Source organism: Mustela putorius, unplaced genomic scaffold, assembly GCF_011764305.1.
Source record: "Mustela putorius furo isolate JIRA1106 unplaced genomic scaffold, ASM1176430v1.1 tig00000460_pilon_pilon_pilon, whole genome shotgun sequence".
Taxonomy (NCBI): Eukaryota; Metazoa; Chordata; class Mammalia; order Carnivora; family Mustelidae; genus Mustela; species Mustela putorius.
In genome coordinates, this window is record NW_025421389.1 from 15,836,984 (window position 1) to 15,864,882 (window position 27,899).

The window sequence follows — 27,899 nt, forward strand, 5'->3', positions numbered from 1 at the left end:
AGAACCAGTTTATGGAGATTTCTCTTATTCCTTTTTGGGAAGTATTTCAACTTGCCTTCATTTTCATTGATTCTCTATGCTGGTGTCTGCACATTAGACAAAACACCATCTGTCACAATATTCATGGATTGGCCTTAGATTGGATAAGGTACCACCAATAAACCTGGTTAGAGACTTTGGAGGCCTCTCAATTTTGTGTAGTCTAAACCCCTTTGTTTGTTCTTAGTTGCACCTCTTCTCCCTCCCTGCCATGCCCCCATGCATCCAAATTGTGCCTGGTTCTGTCTGTGTTCTAAAACAAGCAAGACTGAAGAAATTCATCAGATAGCTCACAGATAAGTTATATTATTGCACACATAAGGAAGAGCTTTTAAATTACTTGTTCTATACTGAGCCAGGGGAATGAGCTCTGGTGACTTCCAGTCTATACCACCACTTTTTTCTCTTTCTCCATATGCCAATAAAACATGTTGGGTCCTGTACATGCAGTGTTTGCTCTCTGACACTGACTATCTAGAAGCCAGTCTTCTGGACACACCTAATAAAAGTTGGGGCATTGGATATATGGTGCAATTCTTTCCCTCCTCATGGAGAAACCAGGAACTGGAGGGTTTTATCCCAATTTGGAGGTGCTGTGCAAGGGAAAATGTTACAATAAGAGGATTTCCCTAAAAGTTCCAATGTGATAGATACATTCTTTTACAGGGAAGAGGACTACCTTAGATATTACCTGGATTTCTTATAAAGGGAATACGTACCTGAAACATTTCTGAATCACTGCATTCATGAAGGGTAGGAAGCTTCTAGAGCTTCCTCTTCCACCATATTACCTACCTGGAAATGGGAATTTATTTTTGGCTCCTCTTTGGAGATGTTATTCCCTGCAGTGGAGGGAAATCTTGAATAAAAGTTTGAGTCCCTAAAGAATTAGAGAGACATTTTGGTCCTTTGTGTAAATACATCCCCTCAATGCCCTATTACCCCAGAAACCATTCCCTGTGGAAGAGGCTGACAAACTTCTGTCCTGTTTATAACTGAGGACATTATATCATTACCCTCACCTTAAGTCTTCTCTGATTTACCACATGGCAAAAATGATGACAATAAAGGCCATTTATTTTTACCTGCCACTTAAGAGGACTCATAATCAGAAATTGTTGTCTGTGGTTCAGAAGGATTTCTAAGATAAGCGTGGACTCTGTCCTCATAGACTCAAAGGAAGAAAAGCCACAGAGACTAAATCTGCCCTTTAAGGACCACAGGGGTAATACTGGTAAGGAAGGACCAAGGTGTTTTTGCCTAAGGAGGTGAGTTTCTGAATTCCAGTTATATTCATGCCTTCCTTTTGTGATGAAAGCTCAGGGATCTAAGATATGCCAATTTCTATTTGTTTGTTTGTTTGTTCATTTATTTATGTTATGTTAGTCACCATACAGTACATCATTAATTTTTGATGTAGTGTTTCAAGATTGCTTTCCAGTTTTTGCAGTCCTCAGACTCAGATTAAATTGGTAGAAGGACCTGCTTAGGGGAGAGTGGTGGTACAGGGAAGGTTTGGAGACATTATTAGGTTTCAAGAATGCAATTTACTGGTCAATTTCATTGACGGTTACTTTATGATGTGGGGCAGGAATTTAAACTCTTTGAGGCTCTGAATCTTTAGTTCAAAATAAGAAACAAAATTCTTCATTCCCACTGCACAACATCCAAACCCCATTAGAGGTCAGCACCGGGTTGGTGGGGTTGCCGCCTCCATTTTACTGCTTTGGTGAGGGGTCACATGGTCAAGGAAGTGAAATGAGAGAAGGTGATTCTCTCCTGGTCCAATCTTCTCCCTTAACCTTTGGTTTTCACAGCAGTCTTGTTGGCATATGGAAGCACTGGCCTTCATACTGTAGGCCAGGTTTTGAATGTCTTTGCTTATACAGTATATCAAGACTATAATAAAGGAATGTCCATGTCACTAGATTCATGATGATGACAAAGCAGATTCTGTGGGTCCAGGTTGGGCTAGTCTCAGACATTTCCAGTACAAACCCAACTCCTGTGAGAGGAGATATAGTGGGAAATACTGAATTATTTTCTTTGTAACAGTTTTCTCCTGTGTTCACAGATCCCTTTGAGAAGAATGGCTTCTGGAAATGCTTCTTTTGTGACCAAATTCATTCTTGTGGGGCTAACAGACCTACCAGATCTCCAGCTCCCTCTGTTCTGCCTGTTTCTAGTCACTTACATGGTCACTGTGTTGGGAAATTTGGGTTTGTTGACCCTAATCAAGCTGAATGCACATCTCCACACCCCCATGTACTTTTTCCTCTTCAATTTGTCCTTCATAGATCTCTGTTATTCTTCTGTGTTTACACCCAAAATGCTGATTAACTTCACATCAAAGAAGAATATTATCTCCTACAGGGGATGCATGACCCAGCTTTACTTTTTCTGTTTTTTTGCTGTTTCTGAAGCTTATGTGCTGACATCAATGGCCTATGATCGCTATGTGGCCATCTGTAACCCACTCTTATATAATGTTGCCATGTCTCCCAAAGTGTGTTCCATCCTTATACTTGGTTCATACTTGGTGTCATTTTTGGATGCCATGGCTCACACTGGATGCATGCTGAGACTGACCTTCTGTGATGCAAACACCATCAACCATTATTTGTGTGATATCTTCCCTCTGCTCCAGCTCTCCTGCACCAGTACCTACGTGAATGAGCTGGTGGTTTTCATTTTAGAGGGTATCAATGTGATTGTGCCCACTATTACCATCTTTGTCTCTTATGGTTTCATCCTGTCCAGCATCCTGCGCATCAGCTCCACTGAGGGCAGGTCCAAAGCCTTCAGCACGTGCAGTTCCCACATAATTGCTGTTTCTCTCTTCTTTGGATCAGGTGCGTTTATGTATCTTCAACCATCTTCTGCTGGGTCTATGGATGAGGGAAAAATCTCCTCTGTCTTTTATACCAATGTGGTTCCCTTGATGAACCCTTTCATTTACAGCTTGAGAAACAAAGACATTAAATGTGCTGTGAGAAAAACTTTCAGCAAGAGACAGTTTTGATCAACAGTGTCTGTCTTTGTAGTTTGTTATACATGGGGGGATTCTGTGTGCTTAAATAAAATACTTGAAGTGGCAGTCTTCTTAGTATTTTTTCCTAATATGTTAAAGGATATTTGAGTCTCACAATTTATTTTTATTCTTTATATAATAGGTCTTTTAGTTTTCCTCACCAATAGCAGAATATCTTCTCCACCTTTTTTTTTTAATTAAATTTTTTTATTTTTTATAAACATATATTTTTATCCCCAGGGGTACAGGTCTGTGAATCACCAGGTTTACACACTTCACAGCACTCACCAAAACACATACCCTCCCCAATGTCCATAACCCCACCCCCCTTCTCCCAACCCCTCTCCCCCCAGCAACCCTCAGTTTGTTTTGTAAGATTAAGAGTCACCTATGGTTTGTCTCCCTCCCAATCCCATTCTTCTCCACCTTTTTGTTCTGTTTATTTTTTTATTGTGTCATGTTAGCCACCATACAGTACATCATCAGTTTTTGATGTAGCATTCCAAGATTCATTGTTTGCCTGTAACACCCAGTGCCCCTTGCAATAGGTGCCCTCTTTAATGCCCACAACCAGGCTACCCATTCCCCAACCCCTCCCCTAAAATCCTCAGTTTGTTTCTCAGAGTCCATAGTCTCTCATGGTTCATCTCCCCTTTCAATCTCCCCCCTTTTCATTTCCTTCTCCTAATTTAATAGTAGCATTACATAATAAACATGTTGTTTCCTTTTTCCCATTTTCATTTTGAAATTATTTTTTCCTCTACAACATGGTGAATGGTCATCATTTTGGCAGACTTTTCTCTTTTACCTTTGTACAGTTAAACCAACATGTAACTGATCATTTAAAAAAACATTTTTATTGTATGGCTGGGTAAGTGAAACTCAGAATAGTTAGATTTACCTAAAGTCACACAGCTTTGTAAAGATTTAGTCTAAATTCTTAACCTTCTGATATCATGTCTACCACTGTTTGTAGTCTGTTTTGCTCTAATTTATTTATTTTTAGTTTCAAGTTTTTATATAAATTCCTGGTAGTTAACATGCAGTGTCATATTAGTTTCAGGTATAGAATTTCATGATTTGTCACATGCATCCAACACCCGGTGCTCATCACAACCAATTTCCTCCTTAATTTCCATCTCTCATTTAACCTATCTCTTGCCCAAGTCCCCTACAGCATCCTGTTTGTTGTCTTTTGTCAAGAATCTTTTTTATATTGCATGGAGCAATGGGTGTAGTGCATAAACAATGAATCTTGGAACACTGAAAAAATAAAATAAAATAAATAAATTTTAGAATTAAAAAAAAGAATCTGTTTTATGGTTTGCCTTTCTTTTTGCCTCCCACATTCATTTTGTTTTTTAAAATTCCATATATGTGTGAAATCATATGGTATTTGTCTTTCTCTGACTGACTTATGTCACTTAGCATAGAACACCAGTCAGGTTATTTAATTGGCTAACAAAATCCAATTGTGAGAATTTATTTTCTGGTATAGGATGTTGGATTATTTTTATTTTTAGGAAATACAAACAGATGACTACTTCAAAAATCATCAGTCCTTAATCAGGTGATAATTTAAATATTTCTAAGATAACTTTAATAAAATTATTATTTTACCTGTTTTCTAATTTCCACTCAAGATTTAGGTATTGTTAAATTTAGCATAACTGGTGTGTTGGCTTGTTTTTGTTTTAGATGTTTGGTATCCCTAAAATCCTGACTATGGTTTATTTATTAATGTTTAAAAAATAATTTTTTAAATTGAAGTATAGTTGACATACAATATTCTGTTAGTTTTATGCATAAAGCATAGTGATCTGACATTTATATACATTATCAAATCTTTACCATGGAGTGTAGTTGCCATCTGTCACCAGACAGTCACTGACTTATGGTTTTAAATGAAAGACATTAAGGAAGGCTTGTGATCTGATGAGTACTGGGTATTATATGCAACTAGTGAATCACTGAACACTGTGTCAAAAACTAATGATGTACTATAGGTTGGCTAACTGAACTCAGTTTAAAAAATGACCTCTGACACCACATCCCCTAATCCTTATATCAACATGCTTTATTTTAATTTAACAAGTTCCATTTCTTAAAATAGTTGGTTTTGGTTGTAGGTTTTGTTTGTTTGTTTCCTTTTACTTAACTGTCTCTTTTGATGCAATTGTTTTGCCTATTGAAACACATGTGTCAATATGTAAATGTTCTCTATTGATATTCAGGAACTGTTATAGACATTACAAAGATGCATCCATTTTGTTCATATTTTATCACTATTTGAGGTACCTAAAAGTATATGTTAACACTGGTCACTAATCTTCTTTTAAGAGGTCTCAGAATTCAAATGCAATCTGCTTCAATTTCAAAAAGACTTTCAGAAATGGCAGTTTTTTTATTTCAGAAAGGATAAACTACCTTTTGAACTAAATTCCACTTTTCAAATTATTTGGGGGGAAGTTCATTAAAATTGTTATAAATGTGAGAAAACAAAATTTATTAAAGTTCAGATTTGCAAAGATTTTGTAAAAGCAACTAGGTGACAGCTTTCTGATTAGTAGTTTAAACACTATGCAGGTATAGGGACTTTTTTTTTTAAGCCAGAGAACCAAGTCAGGTCGGTCACACACATAACATAGAATATCCCTTATGGTTTTTCCTTTTTTGAGTTATGTGAATGGCAATAAAAAAAGGTATAAGAGGAAGTATGAGTCTATTGAAATTGTCCCAGCTAGGAGCTAAGCAGGGAAGCCATGAGATTTGTCTGTACCTATGTCCTAGGACAGAGCTGTCTCTGAATCAGTGTGCAAGCTTGGCTTTCTAAGCAATAACAAAAATGATCCTCTTACTTCAGAACTTCAGAACTGGAAGCAACGTTGATTACATTTTGAATTTTCATGTAAACTTTCTATACATGAGCAGGTGTTGCTCAGACCAGACTTAGAATAGGCATGATCAGGTTCACTGTTGTTCAGGTGTCATGAAAAGCAGAAGTACAAGAAGCTTTGAGTTCCATGTCCTTTTAATTGCTGAATCCCTAAATCCCTAAATTTATTAAATTTATTGAACCTCATTCTGTACTCTTCCTGACACTGCCTCCTTAAACACACACACACACACACACACAAACACCTACACACAATGTTCTAGTTATATTATATGAGATATTGAATGTATGATATGGAACCCACTTTCAGGTAGATGGTTCCTGGTTCCAGCTCCTGAGAGGAAGGGGACTGAGCAGGAAGTACTTTTGAATCTAGGAAAAGGAAATAGTTATTGCTTTTAACATTTGCTTGGAAAAACACATACAAACATGCATGCACATATATACTGAGACACACACATACACATTCACTTGCAGGCACACACACACACACACACAGTGTTTTGTACCTCTGAGTACCTAGCAACATGTGGCATTGGAGAGTATGTCACAAATATATAAGGCTTGGGGGGAGACAAGATGGCGGGGAAGTAGGAGGAGGTGCCATTTCAACCCGTACTCTAAAGTGAGCTGATTACCTACCAAAGAACTCCAATCACCCATGAAATCAGCCTGAGATCAGAATTATACACGTCTGGATCTCTATAGGGGCAGAAGACACCAGTGGGCAGTATTTCTGTGTTTTTGTTTTAGTCCTGATAATATATAAATCTTATACTTGGGGTTCTATTTGACAAGGTTCTTCCTTTTTTTGCCTATATATATATTTTTTTTTCTCTTGTCATATACTTTTATCAGTCTTTTTGTTTGTCTGTTTTTGTTTGTATAGTTTGTAAATCTTACCTTGGGGCCCATTTGGGCTGAACCTTCTCCCAACCCCCACCATGGGACATTTCTTATTTATATATATATTTATTTAGTTATTTTCAATTTATTTATTTTCAGAAAAACAGTATTCATTATTTTTACACCACACTCAGTGCTCCATGCAATCCGTGCCCTCTATAATACCCACCACCTGGTACCCCAACCTCCCACCCCCCGGCCACTTCAAACCCCTCACATTGTTTTTCAGAGTCCATAGGCTCTCATGATTCACCTCCCCTTCCAATTTACCCCAACTCCCTTCTCCTCTCTAACACCCCTTGGCTTCCATATTTGTTATGCTCCACAAATAAGTGAAACCATATGATAATTGACTCTCTCTGCTTGACTTATTTCACTCAGCATAATCTCTTCCAGTCCCGTCCATGTTGCTACAAAAGTTGGGTATTCATCCTTTCTGACGGAGGCATAATACTCCATAGTGTATATGGACCACATCTTCTTTATCCATTCGTCCGTTGAAGGGCATCTTGGTTCTTTCCATAGTTTGGCAACTGTAGCCATTGCTGCTATAAACATTGGGGTACAGATGGCCCTTCTTTTCACGACATCTGTGTCTTTGGGGTAAACACCCAGGAGTGCAATTGCAGGGTCAAAGGGAAGCTCTATTTTTAATTTCTTGAGGAATCTCCACACTGTTCTCCAAAGAGGCTGCACCAACTTGCATTCCCACAAAGAGTGGAAGAGGGTTCCCCTTTCTCCACAACCTTTCCAACACATGTTGTTTCCTGTTTTGTTAATTTTGTCCATTCTAACTGGTGTAAGGTGATATCTCAATGTGGTTTTAATTTGAATCTCCCTGAGGGCTAATGATGATGAACATTTTTTCATGTGTCTGATAGCCATTTGTATGTCTTCATTAGAGAAGTGTCTGTTCATATCTTCTGCCCATTTTTTGATATGTTGGCCTGTTTCATGTGTGTTGAGTTTGAGGAGTTCATTATAGATCCTGGATATCAACCTTTTGTCTGTACTGTCATTTGCAAATATCTTCTCCCATTCCGTGGATTGCCTCTTTGTGTTTTTGACTGTTTTCTTTGCTGTGCAGAAGCTTTTGATTTTGATAAAGTCCCAAAGATTTATTTTCGCTTTTGTTTCCTTTGCCTTTGGAGACATATCTTGAAAGAAGTTGCTGTGGCTGATATCGAAGAGATTGCTGCCTATGTGCTCCTCTAGGATTCTGATGGATTCCTGTCTCATGTTGAGGTCTTTTATTCATTTTGAGTTTATCTTTGTGTATGGTGTAAGAGAATGGTTGAGTTTCATTCTTCTACATATAGCTGTCCAGTTTTCCCAGCACCATTTATTGAAGAGACTGTCTTTTTTCCACTGTATATTTTTTCCTGTTTTGTCGAAGATTAATTGACCATAGAGTTGAGGGTCCATATCTGGGCTTTCTACTCTGTTCCACTGGTCTATGTGTCTGTTTTGATGCCAGTACCCATCAGTACATGCTGTCTTGGTGATCACAACTTTGTAATAAAGCTTGAAATCAGGTAACGTGATGCCCCCAGCTTTATTTTTGTTTTTCAACATTTCCTTAGTGATTCGGGGTCTCTTCTGATTCCATAAAAATTTTTGGATTATTTGCTCCAGCTCTTTGAAGAATACCAGTGGAATTTTGATCGGAATGGCATTAAAAGTATATATTGCTCTAGGCATTATAGACATTTTAACAATGTTCATTCTTCCGATCCAAGAGCATGGAATGGTCTTCCATTTTTTGTGTCTTCTTTAATTTCTTTCATGAGTGTTCTGTAGTTCTCTCAAGTACAGATCCTTTACCTCTTTGGTTAGGTTTATTCCCAGGTATCTTATGGTTCTTGGTGCTATAGTAATGGAATAGATTCTCTAATTTCCCTTTCTGTATTTTCATTGTTAGTGTATAAGAAAGCCACTGATTTCTGTACATTGACTTTGTATCCTGCCAACTTGCTGTATTGCTCTATGAGTTCTAGTAGTTTGGAGTGGAGTCTTTTGGGTTTTCCATATTAAGAATCCTGTCATCTGCGAAGAGAGAGAGTTTGACTTCTTCATTGCCAATTTGGATACCTTTTATTTCTCTTTGTTGTCAGATTGCTGTTGCTAGGACTTCTAATACTATGTTGAACAAGAGTGGTGAAAGTGGGCATCCTTGTCGTGTTCCTGATCTCAATGGGAAGGCTGCAAGCTTTTTCCAATTGAGGATGTTATTTGCTGTGGGTCTTTCATAGATAGATTTGATGAGGTTCAGGAATGTTCCCTCTATCCCTATACTTTGAAGTGTTTTAATCAGGAACGGATGCTGGATTTTTTCAAATGCTTTTTCTGCATCAATTGTGAGGACCATATGGTTCTTCTCTCTTCTCTTATTGATTTGTTGTATCACATTGATTGATTTGCAAATGTTGAACCATCCTTGTAGCCCAGCAATGAATCCCACCTGATCATGGTGGGTAATCTTTTTAATGTGCTGTTGGATCCTATTGGCTAGGATCTTGTTGAGAATCTTAGCATCCATATTCATCAGTGATATTGCTCTGAAATTCTCCTTTTTGGTAGGGTCTTTGCCTGGTTTGGGAATCAGGGTACTGCTGGCTTCATAGAAAGAGTCAGGAAGTTTTCCTTCTGCTTCAATTTTTTGAAACAGCTTCAGGAGAATAGGTGTTATTTCTTCTTGAAGGTTTGGTAGAATTCCCCAGGGAATCCGTCAGGTCCTGGGCTCTTGTTTTTTGGGAGGTTTTTGATCACTGCTTCAATCTCGTTATTAGATATCGGTCTATTCAGGTTGTCAAGTTCTTCCTGGTTCAATTTTGGTAGTTTATATTTTCCAGGAATGCATCCATTTCATCTAGGTTGCTAAGCTTATTGGCATATGACTGTTGATAATAACTTCTGATGATTGTTTCTACTTCCTTGGTGTTAGTTGTGATCTCTCACTTTTCATTCATAATTTTATGAAATTGGCCTTTCTCTCTTTTCTTTTGGATTAGTGTGGCCAATGGTTTATTGATCTTATTGATTCTTTCAAATAACCAGCTTCTAGTTTCATTGATATGTTCTACTGTATCTCTGGTTTCTACCTCATTGATCTCTGCTCTAATCTTGATGGTTTCCCTTCTTATGTGTGGAGTTGGTTTGATTTGTTATTGATTCTCCAGTTCCTTAAGGTGTAGAGACAGCTGCTGTGTTCTGGATTTTTCAATTTTTTTTTGAGGGTGGCTTGGATGGCATGTATTTCCCCCTTAGGAACGCCTTGGCTCTATCCCATAGGTTTTGGACCAAAGTGTCTCCATTCTTTGGTTTCCATGAATTGTTTCAGTTCTTCTTTGATCTCCTAGTTGATCCAAGCATTCTTTAAGCAAGGTGGTCTTTAGCTTCCAGGTGTTTGAGTTCCTTCTGAACTTTTCCTTGTGATTGAGCTCCAGTGTCAAAGCAGTGTGATCTGAGAATATGCAGGGAATCATCTCAGTCTTTTGGTATCAGTTGAGTCCTGATTTGTAATCCAGTATATGGTCTATTCTGGAGAAGGTTCCATGTGCACTTGAGGAGAATGAGTATTCTGTTGTTTTAGGGTGGAATGTTCTGTATACATCTATGAGGTCCTTCTGGTCCAATGTGTCATTCAATGCTCTTGTTTCTTTATTGATTTTCTGCTTCAAAGATCTGTCTATTTCTGAGAGAGGCATGTTAAGATCCCCTACGATTAGTGTATTCATATCAATATGACTCTTTATGTTGATTAACAGTTTTCTTATGTAATTGGCTGCTCCCATATTGGGGAATAGATATTTACAATTGTTTGATCATCTTGGTGGATAGTCCCTTTAAGGATTATGTAGTGTCCTTTTGTATCTCTGACTTTAGTTTGACGTCTAATTTATCTGATATGAGAATCGCTACCCCAGCCTTCTTTTGAGGCCCATTGGCATGAAAGATGCTTCTCCATCCCTTCACTTTCAGTATGGGTATATCTTTATGTTCTCAAAATGGGTCTCTTGTAGACAACATATGGATGGGTCCTGTAGTTTTATCCAATCTGCAACCCTGTGCTGTTTTATGGGTGCATTTAGGCCATTCACATTGAGAGTGATTATTGATAGATACGTTTTTATTGACATCGAGTTACCTTTGAAGTATTTCTTTCTGTAGACTGTCTCTATCTTTCTGTTCAATGCTATTCTTGGGATTTTTCCTCTTTTATAGAACCCCCCTTAATATTTCCTGCAGTGTTGGCTTGGTGGTTGCATAGTCTTTTAAGCCTTGCCAGTCTTGAAAACTCTTTATCTCTCCATCCATTTTGAATGTCAGTCTTGCTGGATAAAGTATTCTTGGCTGCATGTTCTTCTCATTTAGTGCCCTGAATATACCTTGCTAGTTATTTTTGGCTTGCCAGGTCTCTGTGGACAGGTCTGACGTTATTCTGATGGGCTTCCCTCTGTAAGTAAAGAGCCTCTTTGCCCTGGCAGCTTTCAAAAGATTTTACATACAATTATAATTCCTCAATTTGACTATCAGGTGTTGTGATGTTTTTTTGGAATGTATAATCTTGTGTGGAGACTGTTCAGCCTCTAGTACATGAACGCTGGTTCCATTTACGAGATTGGGAAAATTTTCATGAAGGACTTGTTCCACTATATTTTCTAGACTTCTTTCTTTCTCCTCCCCTTCAGGGATTCCAATAATTCTGACATTGGAACGCTTCATGGCATCATTTATTTCCTTGATTCTGTTTTCGTGGTTTCTAAGCTGTTTGTTCCAGGCTTCCTCCTGATCCTTTCTCTCTGTTTGTCTTCCAGATCACTAATTCTATCTTCTGTCTCAGTTACTCTAGATTTGAGAGAGTTTAGATTAGATTGGAACTCATTGAGAGCATTGTGAACCTCCTCCCTGGTAGCTTTAAGCTCTGCCCTAACATTGTGAACATCCTGTCTGGTCGCTTTCAGTTCAGCCCTAATAAATTCCATTTGGTCATCCATGGCTTTCTCCAACCTAGCTATTGCCTGGATAATTGTTAGCCTGAATTCTCTTTCCAACATATTGTCTATGTCGATAGCTGTTAGCTCTGTTGCAGAAGGCCCATCCTCTGTATTATTCTTCTGTTGGGCATTCCTCCTCCCCATCATTTTGTTGAGAGATGACTGAATGGATGTAGCTGGATGTATCGGCTGTGGTGCAGTCAAGGTGCACCCTGGAATGCCTCTGAGCAATCAGGATTCCCCACCCAAACAAGAGACAAAAGAAAAAGAAAAAAAGGAAAAGAAGAAAAAAAAAAGAGAGAGAGAGAGAGAGAGACAGGAAAGAATGGGAAGATGAAAAAGAAGTTTCAGCTCAGATGGACCTCAAGGTAAGATTTATGAAGTAGACAAACAAAAAGAGATAAATAGACTGATACAAGTATATGACAAGAGAAATATATATATATATATATATATATATATATATATATGCAAATAAAAAAAGAACCTCATTAAAAAGAACCCCAAGTGTAAAATTTATATGCTGTTAGGACAAATACAAAAAACACAGAAACACTGGTGGAAGAAGATGGGAGAGTTCTTATAAATTCTCAGTGTATGCAAGGAAGGTTGTTTTGATTCTTTCTGGATGTATCTTGATATCTTTGTTAAAGGACTCAACTTTCCCAAGATAAAGGGGATTAAAAATTGGTTTACCTATAGGGGTAGTATTGATTGGGAAAAGGGCATTACTTTGAAGTTTAACTCTATATGAATATTAGAGGATAAAAATAAAAAGGAATAAACTAGACTAAACTAAACTAAAATTTTAAAAAAGGAATTCAAAAAATAAAAATGCAAAAAAAACATAGGTGTATGTTCAGGTTGAAAGGTTAGAAAGGTATTATGGAATTTGATGTACTGTACAGCTCGCTGTGATGGTAAATAGGTTAAAAAAGTTACCTATGTGTAAAAAAAAAAAAAAAATGAACCAGAATGGTAGGAACGTGTGAACAATACAAATTTTCCTATGAAGTAGCTGTTGTTCTCTTGTAGTTCTTTTTTTTTTTTTTTCTTTCTTGGTTTGTTTTCTCGGGGAGGAGCTTGCCACGTGAGTTGTCAGTCAATGATGTTTTCTGAGTTAAGTCCTCCCGCCCCCCTCAAGGGGGTGGGCTCTGAGGAAACTGGTTGTTTTCAGGCTTTTGTTTTCTGGCGGTTTTTATGCTTGTTCACTTTTTTTTTTCTCTCACCTTGACCACCTTTGATGGGTTTTGTAGTTTTAGAGGAAAACAAACCGCACCCTGATCTCCCTCTCAGAGAGAAGCCTCAGTCTGGGTGCAGAGCCTAAATAAGTTCCCCCTTGGCCTCTGGCAGAGCAGGTTCCAAGTTGCAGACCCTGGGGGCGCAGGATCTTTTGCTTGTACCCAAAGCCAAGGCAGTGGCGGCTGTCTGGGAGCTCCCGACTGCCAGAGAGGTTCCAAGCAGCGATCGCACACTGAGATTTTGCCGCTGGCCCAGGCTGGGAGTGCCCCGCTTGCGCACCTCTTTCAGAGGTGGCTATGGCTTGCACGCACCTCTTTCAGAGGCACTGAGAACGGGGTGCAAGTCCATAAGCACCAGGCTGGGATTTTGTGCACCTCTGTCAGGGGAGAGTTTGGGGCACGCAGCTTAGGCTTTGAAACAATGGCGCGGGTCAAAGGGCGCTGGCTGGGCCTTTGTAACTCAGGGGAGCATGATGGACGTGCGCCCGTATATCAAGCTTTGTGGTAGGGCTTGCGCTTTCCGGTTCTGCAGACTGGCGTGGCTCCCATCCCCTCACAGGAGCTATAACCCACACATTCTCAGGCACGCTGGTGGCTTAGGGACCAAGAGCTGGTTTCTCCGCAGCACTCTCTCTGCCTCAGCGCCGGGGAGGCTGTCCAGGGACCTTGGACTTAAGCCCCTGTCCCTATCCGCCCAGATTCCCACAATATCCCCCCCCCCCCCGTGATCCTTTGCTCTTTTGGAGTGATTTCAACCAGACTCCAAGTTAATGCTGGTCCCCAGACGCAGGGCACTCTCGCTCATATTGGGGTATTACTTTCCAACCAGTTGCCTCTGGTGGCTCCCTCCCCCTTTTGTTTATCTTCGATATCAGTCTGCCGTTCCCACTCCGCTTTACCTGCCCACTGGTGTCTTCTGCCCCTGTAGAGATCCAGACGTGTATAATTCTGACCTCAGGCTGATTTCATGGGTGATTGGAGTTCTTTGGCAGGTAATCAACTCACTTTAGGGTACAGGTTGAAAATGCGCCTCCTCCTACTTCCCCACCATCTTGTCTCCTTTAGTGCCTCTTTTTAAATACCACATGCAGTAGTGGAGTTTCCTAGCAGGACTTTTGACCTCATTTCAAATAATTAGTAATCTACTCTTTACCTTGGATCCTTTCCGAAATTTTCCATTTTGAGTTTTCATCACTTTTTGTAACCTAATTTTGTGAGTGTAGAAGTTTCAAAATCATATACAGTATGTTGGAAATATCCTAAACACAGATCTTAGATATAGATCTTAGATCATAGAGCATAAAGAAAGACTTTTAAAGTGAAGTCTGCTATAGACTGAATGTGGCTTTCTCAAATTCCTATGTTGAAACTTAATCCTTAGTGTGATGGTATTAGGAAGTGAGAACTCTGGCAGTTGATTAGGTCCTGAAGGTGGGGCCTTCATGAATGGGATCAGTGCCCTTATAAAAGAGATATCAGAGAGTTCTCTTTTTTCCTTTGGTCATGTGAGGACAGAGCAAAAGACAAACAGTCTATGAAGCAGAAAAAGAGACCTCACCAGAAATGAAAAATCTCCTGGTGCCTTGATCTTGGATTTCCTGGACTCCAGAACTGTGAGAAATAAATTTCTCTTGTTTATAAGCCCCCAATCCATGGATTTGTTATAATAGCCCAAAGAGACTAATATGTGCCCAAGTGGTCTTTTCTATCTTTTTACCTTTAGAGTTGACAGTAAGAAGGGCACTTGATGTAATGTGCACTGGGCGTTATACCCAACTGATGAATCGCTAAATTCTACCCCTGAAACTAATACATTATATGTTAACAAATTAATTTAAATAAAAAAAATTAAATTAAAAATCTGTAATCGTGGTAGGTATAAGCCATTGTTTTATGTTTGGAGCCATGTCTTATTTTAAGCAGTTTTTGCATTTGTAAAAATTCAGAGACTGATTGCTTTTTTACTACTAACAGAATCCTCTCTGTAAAAGTAAAGAATGATGCTTTTGCCCTTCTCAGCCTTTAAATATAAGTGTGTGTGTAAATATATGCTTATGTGTTCTTCAGATGAATTCAGAATACATCAGGGATACTAGCTTCTAATTTTCTTTCCTTGTACTATTTTTGTCTGGATTTGGTATCAGGGTAATGCTGGACTCATTGAATGGATTTGAAATTCTACCCTATTCTTTAGTTTTATGGGACTTGATAAGGACTGGTGTTAATTCTTCTTTAAATAATTGGTAGAATTTATACTAGAAGCTTAGATTTTCCTTCTAGAGAGGTTTTAGATTATTGATTTAATCATGATACCCCCTATGGTTCTGTTCAGAATTTCTTTGTTTTCATGATTTATTTTAGTGGGTAGTATGTTTCTAGGAATCTATTCATTTCATCTAGATTATCTAGTTGGTGTATAAATGTTCATATAATCTTATATCCTTTACTTTTTATTTCTGTGACATCAGTTTTATTGTCTCCTCTTTCATTTCTAATTTTACTTATTGGGATCTTCTCTCTTTGTTCTTATTTAGACTTGCTGAGGGCTTGCCAATTTTATCTTATAAAACAGCTCTTATTTTCAGTGATTCTACTATTATTTTCTATTTTCTATTTGATGTATTTCTGCTTTATTTGTTCTTTTCTTTCTAGTTCCTTCAGGTATAAAATTAGGTTGTTGATTCAAGTGTCTCTTCTTTTTCAGTATAGGTGTTTATTGTAATAGCTTTCCTTCTTGGTGTCCATGTGTAAGCCTAGCACACACACTCACATATTTTCCTACTTGGTCATATACTCACATGTATTATTGGGGCTGTAGTTTTGATTTAAAGTAATATTTCTGACATTTTGCTTTTGTCACTAAAAAAGGCTTTATTTAATGCATACATGTGTTTTGTGTCTATTAACATTTTTAGTTATAGCTACTTTTAATACTTTTATCTTTTAACTTCCATATCAAAAGTAAAAGAAATTTACCCACCACTTTTATAATGCAATATACTGTACTGTTATGTGTTTACCTTTACCACTTTATTTTAGACTTTCTTAAGGTAATGTGATGTTATTTAGTGTCCTTTCTTTTCAACACTTCTTATAGGGCAGGTTTAGTGGTGATGAACTTCTCCAGCTTTTTCTTCATGCGAGAAAAAAATGTTTTCTCTTCTCCTTTGGTATTTATGCTATTCTTGGTGGACCCTTTTTTTTTTCTTTCAGTACCTTGAATAGATCATCCCACTCTCTTCTGACCTGCAAGATTTCTGTTGAAATCCATTGAATTCTGCTGAAAAATTCACTGATGTTCTTATAGGGGTTTTATTGTATGGGATAAATTGCATGTTTCTTGCTCCTAGAAAGTTCCCTTTGTTCTTTCCCCCAAAGACCTGTTGCCAGTTTGGTTTTTCTTAAGCCCGTGTCTAAATGTGCTTGGTAACTAGTAAAATCCTCCAGGGGTTATAGTTTAAGTAATACATTGTTCTGAGGGGCAGTTGCAAGTTGGGTCATTAGATACATGATTGGAGGAAAAGAGTTTTCTACTGATAGCTGTGTGCTGAGTCAGTGGGATGTGTGTATGGTGGGCAGGTGGCTATTGTGATTTCCAACCCAAACTGCAGTCCCTGTTCTCTCTTAGCTTGTGCAGCTAAACAATGCCATATTCCATGTCCCCTCACCTTTCTGAGACATACAGTACAAAAGCTAGTTTTATGGGTAGCTCCTAAACAACTTGAGGCTTTGGATATATGGTACACCTCTTTCCTTTTCCAGGGAGTAGCTAGGAACTGGGGGATTTTTGTCCCAATCACATGCGCTATGCCAACATAGGTTCTATGACAAGAGGTTATCTTTAATTTTCCTAACAGCTTCAATATGTCTGGTTTCATGCATGTACTGGATGCCTGACCGTCTTAGCCATTTTCTAGATTTCTTATAAAGGGAATCAGTATGCAAATTGTTTTTGAATTAGTGTGTCATGTAGAAAAGTAGAGATTAAGGCTTCCTCCTCCACCATTTTGCAGAATGGAAAATGGATCTTGGCTATTCCTTGAGGTGAGGTATGATCCCTACAGGGAAGGGAAAAGTTGATCAAATTGTTGAATCCCTAAGGAACTGAAGACAGATTATGGTCCAGGGTGTTTATAGAATCCCCACAGTTTCTGATTACACTTAGAGATTTTCCTTGGGGAAGATACTGAGCAAGATTCTGCCTTGTTTACAACTGAGTACATTATATAATCACACACACATTATATCTTCTGTGACTTACCAAGAGGCAAAACTGATAATAGTAAAGACTGTTTTTGTCTACTGTTTAAGGGAACTCAAAGTCATAATCAGAAATTATGATCTACAGTTCTAAAAGATTTTCTAGCGTATATCAGCAATTAAGTGTTGGCTGCGTTTTCTTTGAGTTAAAAAAACAAATTTCACAGTCTGAAATTGTCCTTCCATGACAATGGGAGTAATAATGATAAGGAAGCACCAAAGTTTTCTGGCTTAAGGTGGGTGAATTTCTAAATTTCATTTTTATTCATGTCCTCCTTTTTTGAGATGGAAGTCTGAGGATCAAAGATATGTCACTTTCCCCAGTTTTGCAGTCCTGAGTCTCAAGTGAAATTGAAAAAAATCTGCCAGGAGCTGGGAGTGTTTAGAGATATTGTAGGTGGTGGTCAAAGAATGCATTCTGTCTGTGTTGCTACTACAGATTTGTGACTTTGATTCTGTGGCATGGAGCCGTAACTTCCTGTAGACTGGTTCTTTAGTTTTGGATTAGAAACAATCTACTTGGTTTCCATCACACCAAGTTCAATCTTCATTAGAAGCCAGTTCCAGGTCTCAGTTTCCAGTTTTATTGCTGAAGAGAGGGCTCAAGTGAATGAAAATGATTGAGGAGAGAAAGATAGTTCTGTCCTGGTGCAAACTTCTTCCTTAACTGTCCCCCCCCAACAGTTATGTTTACATTTGGCATTATTTCCCTTTACTCTATAGGCTGTTTTGAAGTTCTTTGTTATTTAGCTTACAGAGCCCAATAAGGGGCAGTTTGAGTCACTCAGTAATATGATAATTGAAAAGTAGTTTGTGCATCCAGATTGGGCTAATGTTTTATCTTCCCTGTGCATACACCACACCTGGGAGAAGAGATGGTGGAAAAATCTGGGTTTTTCTCTTTCTAACTTTTTCCTTCTATGCTCACAGATCCCCTTAGAGAAGAATGGCCCATGGAAATGCTTCCTTTGTGACTGAATTCATTCTGGCGGGGCTCACAGACCTTCCAGATCTCCAGCTCCCCCTCTTCTGTCTCTTTCTAGTCATGTATGTGGTCACTGTGTTGGGAAACTTGGGCTTGATAATTCTAATAGGGCTCAGTTCACATCTGCACACCCCCATGTACTTTTTCCTCTTCAATTTGTCCTTCATAGACCTCTGTTATTCTTCTGTGTTTACACCCAAAATGCTGATTAACTTCACATCAAAGGAGAATATTATCTCCTACCTTGGTTGCATGACCCAGCTTTACTTTTTCTGTTTTTTTGCTATTTCTGAATGTTATGTGCTGACATCAATGGCCTATGATCGCTATGTGGCCATCTGTAACCCACTGTTATATAACGTTGCCATGTCCCCTAAAGTGTGTTCCATCCTTATGCTTGGTTCATATTTGATGGCATTTTCAGGTGCCATGGCTCACACAGGATGCATGCTGAGACTGACCTTCTGTGATGCAAACACCATCAACCACTATTTTTGTGACATCCTCCCTCTGCTCCAGCTCTCCTGTACAAACACCTATGTGAATGAGCTGGTTGTCTTGATTGTGGCAGGCATCAATGTGATTGTGCCCAGTGTCACCATCTTTGTCTCCTATGGTTTCATCCTATCCAGCATCCTGCGCATTAGCTCCACTGAGGGCAGATCCAAAGCCTTCAGCACATGCAGCTCCCACATAATTGCTGTTTCTCTATTCTTTGGCTCCTGTGCTTTTATGTATCTTAAGCCATCTTCTGCTGGTTCTATGGATGAGGGGAAAATCTCTTCTATCTTTTACACCAATACAGTTCCCTTGATGAACCCTTTCATTTATAGCTTGAGAAACAAAGATGTTAAACTTGCCCTTAGGAAAATTGTAAGTAGGAGGCAGTTTTAATAGGAAAGAATGTCTCTCTGCAGTTAGTTACACAGCAGGGAGGTTTTTTGTTTTTTGGGGGGTTTTTTTGTTTTGTTTTTTGGGTTTTTTTTTTCTAGCAGGGAACTTTTATGTGTTTTATGAAAATATTTTTGGGGGTGGCCTTTGCTTCTTTTTTTTTCTGAACATGGTAAAAGAGATTTGAGTCTTCTCTCTGTAATTTACTTCCAGTCTTTATATTTAGGTCTTTTTTCTTTCTTTCTTCTTCTTTTTTTAATCATTGGCAAAATTCCTTCAATTTTTTCCTATTCATCAACAGGAATGTATTATCTGAGTTTAAAATTTTTTCATTGTGAACTTCTTTTTTACACTGAAAAAAATGAAAAGTCTCTAAATTATTGAATTGAGCAACAACAGAGTTGACACTGTAGCATTGGGCTTGTTTTTATCTGCCACTTGCTATTAGAAGTACAAATCAGATCATGTGATAGTAATTGTATACTCCTGTTTCTTTGCTCTGATTGGAAAGAATATATCTGTGGGGGTTTTGTTTTTTTTTTAATTTATTTACTTTAGAGGGAGCAGGGAAGAGGGAGAGGAGGAGAGAATTCCAAGCAGACTCTGTGTTGAGCATGGAGACCAATATCAGGACTCAGATCAAGATCCTGAGATCATAGTCTGAGCCGAAACCAAGAGCTGGACACTTAACCACCTGCGCCACCTGGCGTCCCAAGATTATTTCATTTTTTAAATGGCAGAAATAGAAGTTTTAATAAAGACTATTATTTTTAATCTATTTTGCATCTGTAATCATTTTACAGGAGGCTTCTCTTGGCAAATAGTCGGTTTTATTTTTAGACAGTCAAAGTAGCACATAGCTGATCAACAAAACATATTTAATGTATGGATGGGAAAGTGAAGATTAGAGTATTTAATAATTCACCCAAAGTCACACAGCTGCACAAAGTCAAGGTCTAGAGTACCCTCTTAGTCTTCTGATTTCAATTCTACTGTTCTTTATGATATCCATTGCTTCTACTCTATTATTTTGTTTCAATAAAAAAGGACTATGAGAAAACATTTCTAGTTTGAAGGTTGTTTCTACATTGTTCCAGGATGACACATGAATTTCTCTCATGCTGGGTATTACATTTTTATTTTTTGTTTAGGAAAACAGGTTCTTCCTTCTTTTTTGTACTGCAATACATGAGATTTATTTATTGATATTTTTAATTTAAACTCAATTAGCCAACATATAGTACACCATTAGTTTATGATGTAGTATTCAATAATTTATCAGTTGCATATTTTACCCAGTCCTCATAAAATCACATGCCTTCCTTAATGATTCATGAGATTTAAAACAGGAGTTTTCTCCTTATTCAAAATATATGACTTTATTCAAACAGATAAGCAGTAGTAAACATTCAGCAGCTATGCAATGAAAAAATGGAAAACATGGCTTTTGTATTTGATTTTACTTAAACACCACTAAATTTAACAATGTTCATTTTTTTTTTAATAAACTGAATTTCCATATCTAGGTCATTGCTTCATTTCACTCTTTTCCTCTAATTAATTTTGACTTAGACCTGAGGTCAAAATATTAATTGAGAACTCTAAGGCTTGGTTTGTATCTACATTTAGAATTTTTTTTTTAATTAATTTCCTGAGGTACAATAGGTTACAAATACTTCATCAAAATGAATGGAAAATTGAACAGGGAATTAAAAGAAAATAAATATTGAAGTGCCAGCTTCCCTTAGTAGGAAATGAAGAGGCAGATGTGTTCCCCCAGGAACCCAACCAGTTTTATGACCATAAATTTACTCTCATCTTAAAATAAAAATATTTAAATTAAATAAGACTTAAGCAGAATCTTCAAATAGAACATTTTAGAGTCAGTCAAATTAAACTTGGATTTTAAGAGATTTACTCATAGTAGCCACATCCCAGCTACCTGGTATGTAAGAAGAAGCAATCCAAAGAGGAGAAAACTCCAATGTGAAGGAATGTGTTAAATATTGAGAATGCAAAGAGATTTTTTTTTTTTTTGCAAAATTTGAGAATTTGCAAAAATTGAGAATGCAAAATTGTGGACATGGATCCTAATTCATTGAGAAGGTGATGTTTAATGTGAGTATTTAGAAAAAATCTTTTTTGGTCTCTGACAGAGACAGGGAGCATGCAGGAGTGCTAGTGGGGGAGAGAGAGGAGCAGAAGGAGAGAGAGAAACAGACTCCCCACTGAGTAGGGAGCTTGTCCTGCGCTCAATCCCAGGACCCTGAGATCTTGACCTGAGCCAAAGCAGATGCTTAATGGACTGGGCCACCAAAGTGCTGCCCATGAAAAGGTATCTTTTTAAGGAAGTTTACTGTCCAGTGCAAATTTCCTAAGGTGATACTTCTGACATGTTTGGGAATAGAGAAAGGACTACTGTATTAAATAGAAGGAATGATAGAGAGAGTTGAAGGAGCTGAGGACAGACATGTAATGAGGGGCAAGATCATAGTGGAAATTGTCAGCAATTCTGAAAGTTGGACTTGAAATGGAGTACTAGATTAAAACACAATATATAATATATACATACACATAAAACATATATACAATATAGACATAATACCCTGTTTTTCACAACTATGACACTACCACCTTGATTTGAGAAATTATTATCTCTTATTTGCATTAACACAAAACCCTCCTAATTAAATGCCTGCTTCATCCAATGCCTCCTACAGTTTATCTCTGAAAAGCAGCCAGTACAATTTTTTCCCCCCAAAAGTTACCTTAGGCAAATCAGGAGACCCAGTGTTCTTTCCCTCCTTTATCACGAGTTATGTTCTAGGCTGTTTAAAGAATCCATGATCTAACAAATATCAGAGGCAAAAGGTCTTTTCCTCTAAGTGGGTCATTGGTAAGACAGTTATACCAAAATACCTTAAACTACCCATTACTGCACTTCTCTTACAAAAATATGTATCACGACACTGTAGAATTTGCTAGGGCACATTTCTGAGTTCTGTTTTTCAGAAATGTAGTTGTTCATTGCCTTCACTTACAGGATTTCCATTGTTTTGATCTGTTTTTAATACATCATAACTTCTACTTGAAGCTTTCTCATTTAATCAGAACTTCTTCACGTGGGAGCCAGGTTTGGTACAAGGATGCCTCTTAAGGGAGCCCAGTTTCTCCTTTTCAGTATAATAAGCAGTTGTGGAGTTTTTTTGTTTTTGTTTTTTAAAGATTTTATTTGTCATAGAGAGAGAGCACAAGCAGGGGATGTGGCAGGCAGAGGGAGAAGCAAGCCCCTACTGAGAAGGAACCTGATGCAGGGCTCGATCCCAGGATGCTGAGCCAAAGACAGATGCTTGACTGAGCCACCCAGTGGCTCCATGTTGCAAAATTTCTTAGCAAGAATTTAAACAACTTATATAATTAATAATTTTCTGTTTACCTTAGATCCTTTTCTAAAATTCTGCATAATGAAATTTCCCTTTTCTTACCTAATTCAGTTAGTCTAGAAGTTTCAAATATTATACAATATATTGGGAAGATTCTAAATAAGAGATAGAACTAAGAAGATACTTCAAAGAAGCCTACAATTAAAATTTCCAAAGGTAGAGGGAGGAGTCAAGATGGTGGAGAAGTAGCAGGCTGACACAACATCAGGTAGCAGGATATCAGCTAGATAGCTTATCAAACCATTCCGAACACCTACAAATCCAACAGGAGATCAAAGAGAAGAAGAGCAGCAATTCTAGAAACAGAAAATCAACCACTTTCTGAAAGGTAGGACCGACAGAGAAGTGAATCCAAAGCAACAGGAAGATAGACCACAAGGGGAGGATCTGGCTCCCGGCAAGTGGAGGAGCAATGGAGCACAAAATCAGAACTTTTAAAAGTCTGCTCCATTGAGGGGCATTGCTGCAGAAGCTAAGTCAGGGTGAAGCCCACGAAGGGATAGCATTCCTCAAGTCTCATGGGGTCACAGAAGGATCGGGGGTGTCTGTGTGTAGCAGAGCTCTAGGTATTAGAGCAGGGAATCTGGCAACAGAGACGGAGTCAAGGAGTGAGCTCTCAGCTCAGGGTTACCTTGAACCATGATCTGTGGCACAGGCCACTGCTCTATGAGCTGGGACCCTACAAGATCCAGGGAGACCCCCTGGAAGAGCTCAGGGATCTGCGGGGTTCAGAGACTCCAGGCAGGGCTGGGTGCCAGAGTCAGAGATGCTTGTTCACAGGCTGGGTAAGCTTGGAGCATGGCTGGAGGCCAGGGAGATGGGAGTGATTGTACACTTTTCTCCGAGGACACACTGAGGAGTGGGGCCCCAAGCTCTCGGCTCCTCTGGGTAAGAGATTGGGAGGCCGCTATTTTCATTCCTGTCCTCCAGAACGCTATGGAAATTGTTCAGGGAACAAAAGCTCCCGAAAGCGAACCTGAGCGGATTACTTAGCCTGGACCCTGGTAAGGTTGGTGCAATTCCGCCTCGGGCAAAGACACTTGAGAATCACTACAACAGGCCCCTCCTCCAGAAGATCAACAAAATATCCAACCAAGACCAAGTTCACTTACCAAGGAGAACAGCGGAATTTCAGAGGAGGAGAAAGCAAAGTATGGAATTTATGGCTTTCTCCCCATGATTCTTTAGTCTTACAAAGTTAATTAATTTTTTTTATTTTTTTCTCTGCTAATTTTTTAAAACTTTTACCCTTTCCTCTTTTAACATTTTTTAACTAGTTTATTTTAACAATACCTTTCATAAAAAGTATCTTTTTTGAACCTTCATTATTATAGTCATATTTTATCCTTCATTGTATCTAACTTTACTTTTTTATATACATATAGGGTTTTTTTCTTCTAAAGAATTTGTGGTACATCTTTTTCTAATAGATCAAAATACACCCTAAATCCAGCACAGGGCTTTGTTCTAGACTCCAGCCTGAGCAAATTCTCTCCACTTTCTTTTTCTTTATTCTCCTAACCAACTTATCTAATCAACTCCTTTTTTAGAAATTAAAAATAATTTTTTTCATCTTTATATTCATATTCCATCCCTTCATTGTGTTTACCCTTAGATATGTTTTTCATTCTTTAAAATTTGGGGAGGTAGTTTCTTCTAAGAGACCAAAATACTCCCAAAATTAAGTGGGTGACCCTGTTCTAGTCACCAGTCTAACATATACATACATATATATATATATATATATATATATATATATATATACTTTTTTAAATATTTTTTCCTTATTTGTTTTCTTTTTATGTTTTTTTAATTTTTTATTTCTTTTCAGTGTAATAGTATTCATTGTTTTTGCACCACACCCAGTGTTCCATGCAATCCATGCCCTCTCTAATACCCACCACCTGGTTCCCCCAACCTCCCAACCCCTGACCCTTCAAAACCCTCAGATTGTTTTTCAGAGTCCATAGTCTCTCATGGTTCACCTCCCCTTCCAATTTCCCCCAACTCCCTTCTCCTCTCCATTCTCTCTTGTCCTCCATGCTATTTGTTATGCTCCACAAATAAGTGAAACCATATGATAATTGACTTTCTCTGCTTGACTTATTTCACTCAGCATAATCTCTTCCAGTCCTGTCCATATTGCTACAAAAGTTGCTTATTCATCCTTTCTGATGGAGGCATAATATTCCATAGTGTATATCTTTTCTTTTTTTAAATTTTTTCTCCATGAACTCCTTTTTACCCCCTTTCTCCCTCAATCGATTTAGAGTCTCCTCTGATTTGGTTAAAGCACATTTTCCTGGGGTCTTTGCCCCCCTTTTTAGTATTTTATTCACTCCTTCATATATTCTTATCTGGATAAAATGAAAAGGCAGAAAAACTCACCACACAAAAAAAAAAAAAAAAAAAAAAAAAAAGAACAAGAGGCATTACTGGGGACCTAATCAATACAGACATCGGTAATATGTCAGATCTAGAGTTCAGAATGATGATTCTCAAGGTGCAAGCCAGGCTTGAAAAAGGCATGGAAGATATTAGAGAAACCCTGTCTGGAGAAATAAAAGCCCTTTCTGGAAAATAAAAGAACTAAAATCTAACTAAGGAAGGTGAATTCAAAAAAGCTATTAGTGAGGTACAATAAAAAAATGGAGGCTCTTACTGCTAGCATAAATGAGGCAGAAGAGAGAATTAGAGATATAGAAGACCAAATGACAGACAATAAAGAAGCTGAGCAAAAGAGACAAATACTGGAACATGAGGGGAGAATTCAAGAGATAAGTGACACCATAAGATGAAACAACATTAGAATAATTGGGATTCAAGAAGAAGAAGAAAGAGAGAGGGGAGCAGAAGGTATATAGGAGAGAATTATTATAGAGAATTTCCCTAATATGGCAAAGGGAACAAGCATCAAAATCCAGGATGTGCAGAGAACCCCCCTCAAAATGAATAAAAATAGGTCCACACCCCATCATCTAATAGTAAAATTTACAAGTCTTAGAGACAAAGAGAAAATCCTGAAAGTAGCCTGGGACAAGAATTCTGTAACATATGATGGTAAAAATATTAGCTTGGCAGCAGACTTATCCACAGAGACCTGGCAGGCCAGAAAAGAGCTAGCATTATATATTCAGAGCATAAATGAGAAAAAATACGCAGCCAACAATACTATATTCAGCTAGGCTATAACTGAAAATAGAAGGAGAGATAAAAAGCTTCCAGGACAACCAAAAACTGAAAGAATTTGCAAACACCAAACCAGCTGTACAGGAAATATCATAATACTCCATAGTGTATATGGACCACATCTTCCTTATCCATTCATCCGTTGAAGGGCATCTTGGTTCTTTCCACAGTTTGGTGACCGGGGCCATTGCTGCTATAAACATTGGGGTACAGATGGCTCTTCTTTTCAATACATCTGTATCTTTGGGGTAAATACCCAGTAGTGCAGTGGCAGGGTCATAGGGAAGCTCTATTTTTAGTTTCTTGAGGAATCTCCACACTGTTCTCCAAAGTTGCTGCACCAACTTGCATTCCCACCAACAGTGGAAGAGGGTTCCACTTTCTCCACATCCTCCAACACAAGTTGTTTCCTGTCTTGCTAATTTTGGCCATTCTAACTGGTCTAAGGTGGTATCTCAATGTGATTTTAATTTGAATCTCCCTGATGGCTAGTGATGATGAACATTTTTTTCATGTGTCTGATAGCCATTTGTATGTCTTCATTGGAGAAGTGTCTGTTCATATCTTCTGCCCATTTTTTGATATGATTGTCTGTTATGTGTGTGTTGAGTTTCAGGAGTTGTTTATAGATCCTGGATATCAACCTTTTGTCTGTACTGTCATTTGCAAAGGAAACAGTCAAAAAAACAAAGAAGGAACCCACGGAATGGGAGAAGATATTTGCAAATGAGAGTACAGACAAAGGTTGATATACAGGATATATTTAATTGACTTCTGCTCTGATCTTTATGATTTCTCTTCTCCTGCTGGGTTTAGGCTTTCTTTGTTGTTCTTTCTCCAGATCCTTTGGGTATAGGGTTAGGTTGTGTACTTGAGACCTTTCTTGTTTCTTGAGTAAGGCTTGTACCACTATATATTTTCCTCTCAGGACTGCCTTTGTTGTGTCCCACAGATTTTGAACCATTGTGTTTTCATTATCATTTGTTTCCATGAATTTTTTCAATTCTTCTTTAATTTCCTGGCTGACCATTCATTTTTTAGAAGGATGCTGTTTAGTCTCCATGTATTTGTGTTATTTCCAAATTTCCTGTTGTGGTTGAGTTCTAGCTTCAGAGCATTGTGGTCTGAAAATATGCAGGGAATGATCCCAATCTTTTGATACCAGTTGAGACCTGATTTATGACCCAGAATGTGGCCTATTCTGGAGAATGTTCCATGTGCACTAGAGAAGAATGTGTATTCTGTTGCCTTGGGATGAAATGTTCTGAATATATCTGTGATGTCCATCTGGTCCAGTGTGTCATTTAGGCCTTTATTTCCTTGTTGATCTTTTGCTTGGATGATCTGTCCATTTCAATGAGGGGAGTATTAGAGTCCCCTACTATTATTGTATTATTGTTGATGTGTTTCTTTGATTTTGTTATTAATTGGTTTATATAGTTGGCTGCTCCCATGTTAGGGACATATATATTTAACATTATTAGGTATTCTTGTTGGGCAGACCCTTTGAGTATGATATAGTGTCCTTCCTCGTCTCTTATTATAGTCTTTGGCTTAAAATCTATTTCATCTGATACAAGGATTGCCACCCCAGCTTTCTTCTGATGTCCATTAGCATGGTACATTGTTTTCCACCCCTCACTTTAAATCTGGGGGTGTCTTTGGGTCTAAAATGAGTTTCTTGTAGGCAGCATATTGACGGGCTTTGTTTTTTTATCCATTCTGATACCCTGTGTCTTTTGATTGGGGCATTCAGCCCATTAACATTCAGGGTAATTAATGAAAGATATGAATTTTGTGCCATTGTATTGCCTGTAAGGTGACTGTTAACTGTATATTGTCTCTTTTCCTTTCTGATCTACTACTTTTAGAGTCTCTCTTTCCTTAGAGGACCCCTTTCAATATTTTCTATACAGCTGGTAGGTGTTTGCAAATTCTTTCAGTTTTTGTTTGTCCTGGAAGCTTTTTTATCTCTCCTTCTATTTTCAATGAGAGCCTCGCTGGATATAGTATTCTTGGCT

At 38.1% G+C, this 27,899-nt stretch overlaps 2 protein-coding genes across 2 annotated transcripts; both read left to right on the top strand.

Annotated features, from left to right (window-relative positions):
* The first annotated feature begins 2,119 nt into the window (after window positions 1-2,119).
* On the top strand, window positions 2,120-3,061 carry LOC101675187 (olfactory receptor 145-like). Its single transcript, XM_004750145.2, has one exon. It carries the CDS (start codon window positions 2,129-2,131, stop codon window positions 3,059-3,061), a length of 933 nt encoding a protein of 310 aa, XP_004750202.1. The 5' UTR covers window positions 2,120-2,128.
* A 15,255-nt stretch (window positions 3,062-18,316) lies between these two features.
* LOC101674886 (olfactory receptor 8B3-like) lies at window positions 18,317-21,117 on the top strand. The gene is made up of 2 exons (XM_004750144.2): window positions 18,317-19,232; window positions 21,095-21,117. The coding sequence occupies exons 1-2, from the start codon at window positions 18,317-18,319 to the stop codon at window positions 21,115-21,117; spliced, it is 939 nt and encodes a 312-aa protein (XP_004750201.2).
* The last annotated feature ends 6,782 nt before the right edge of the window (window positions 21,118-27,899 follow it).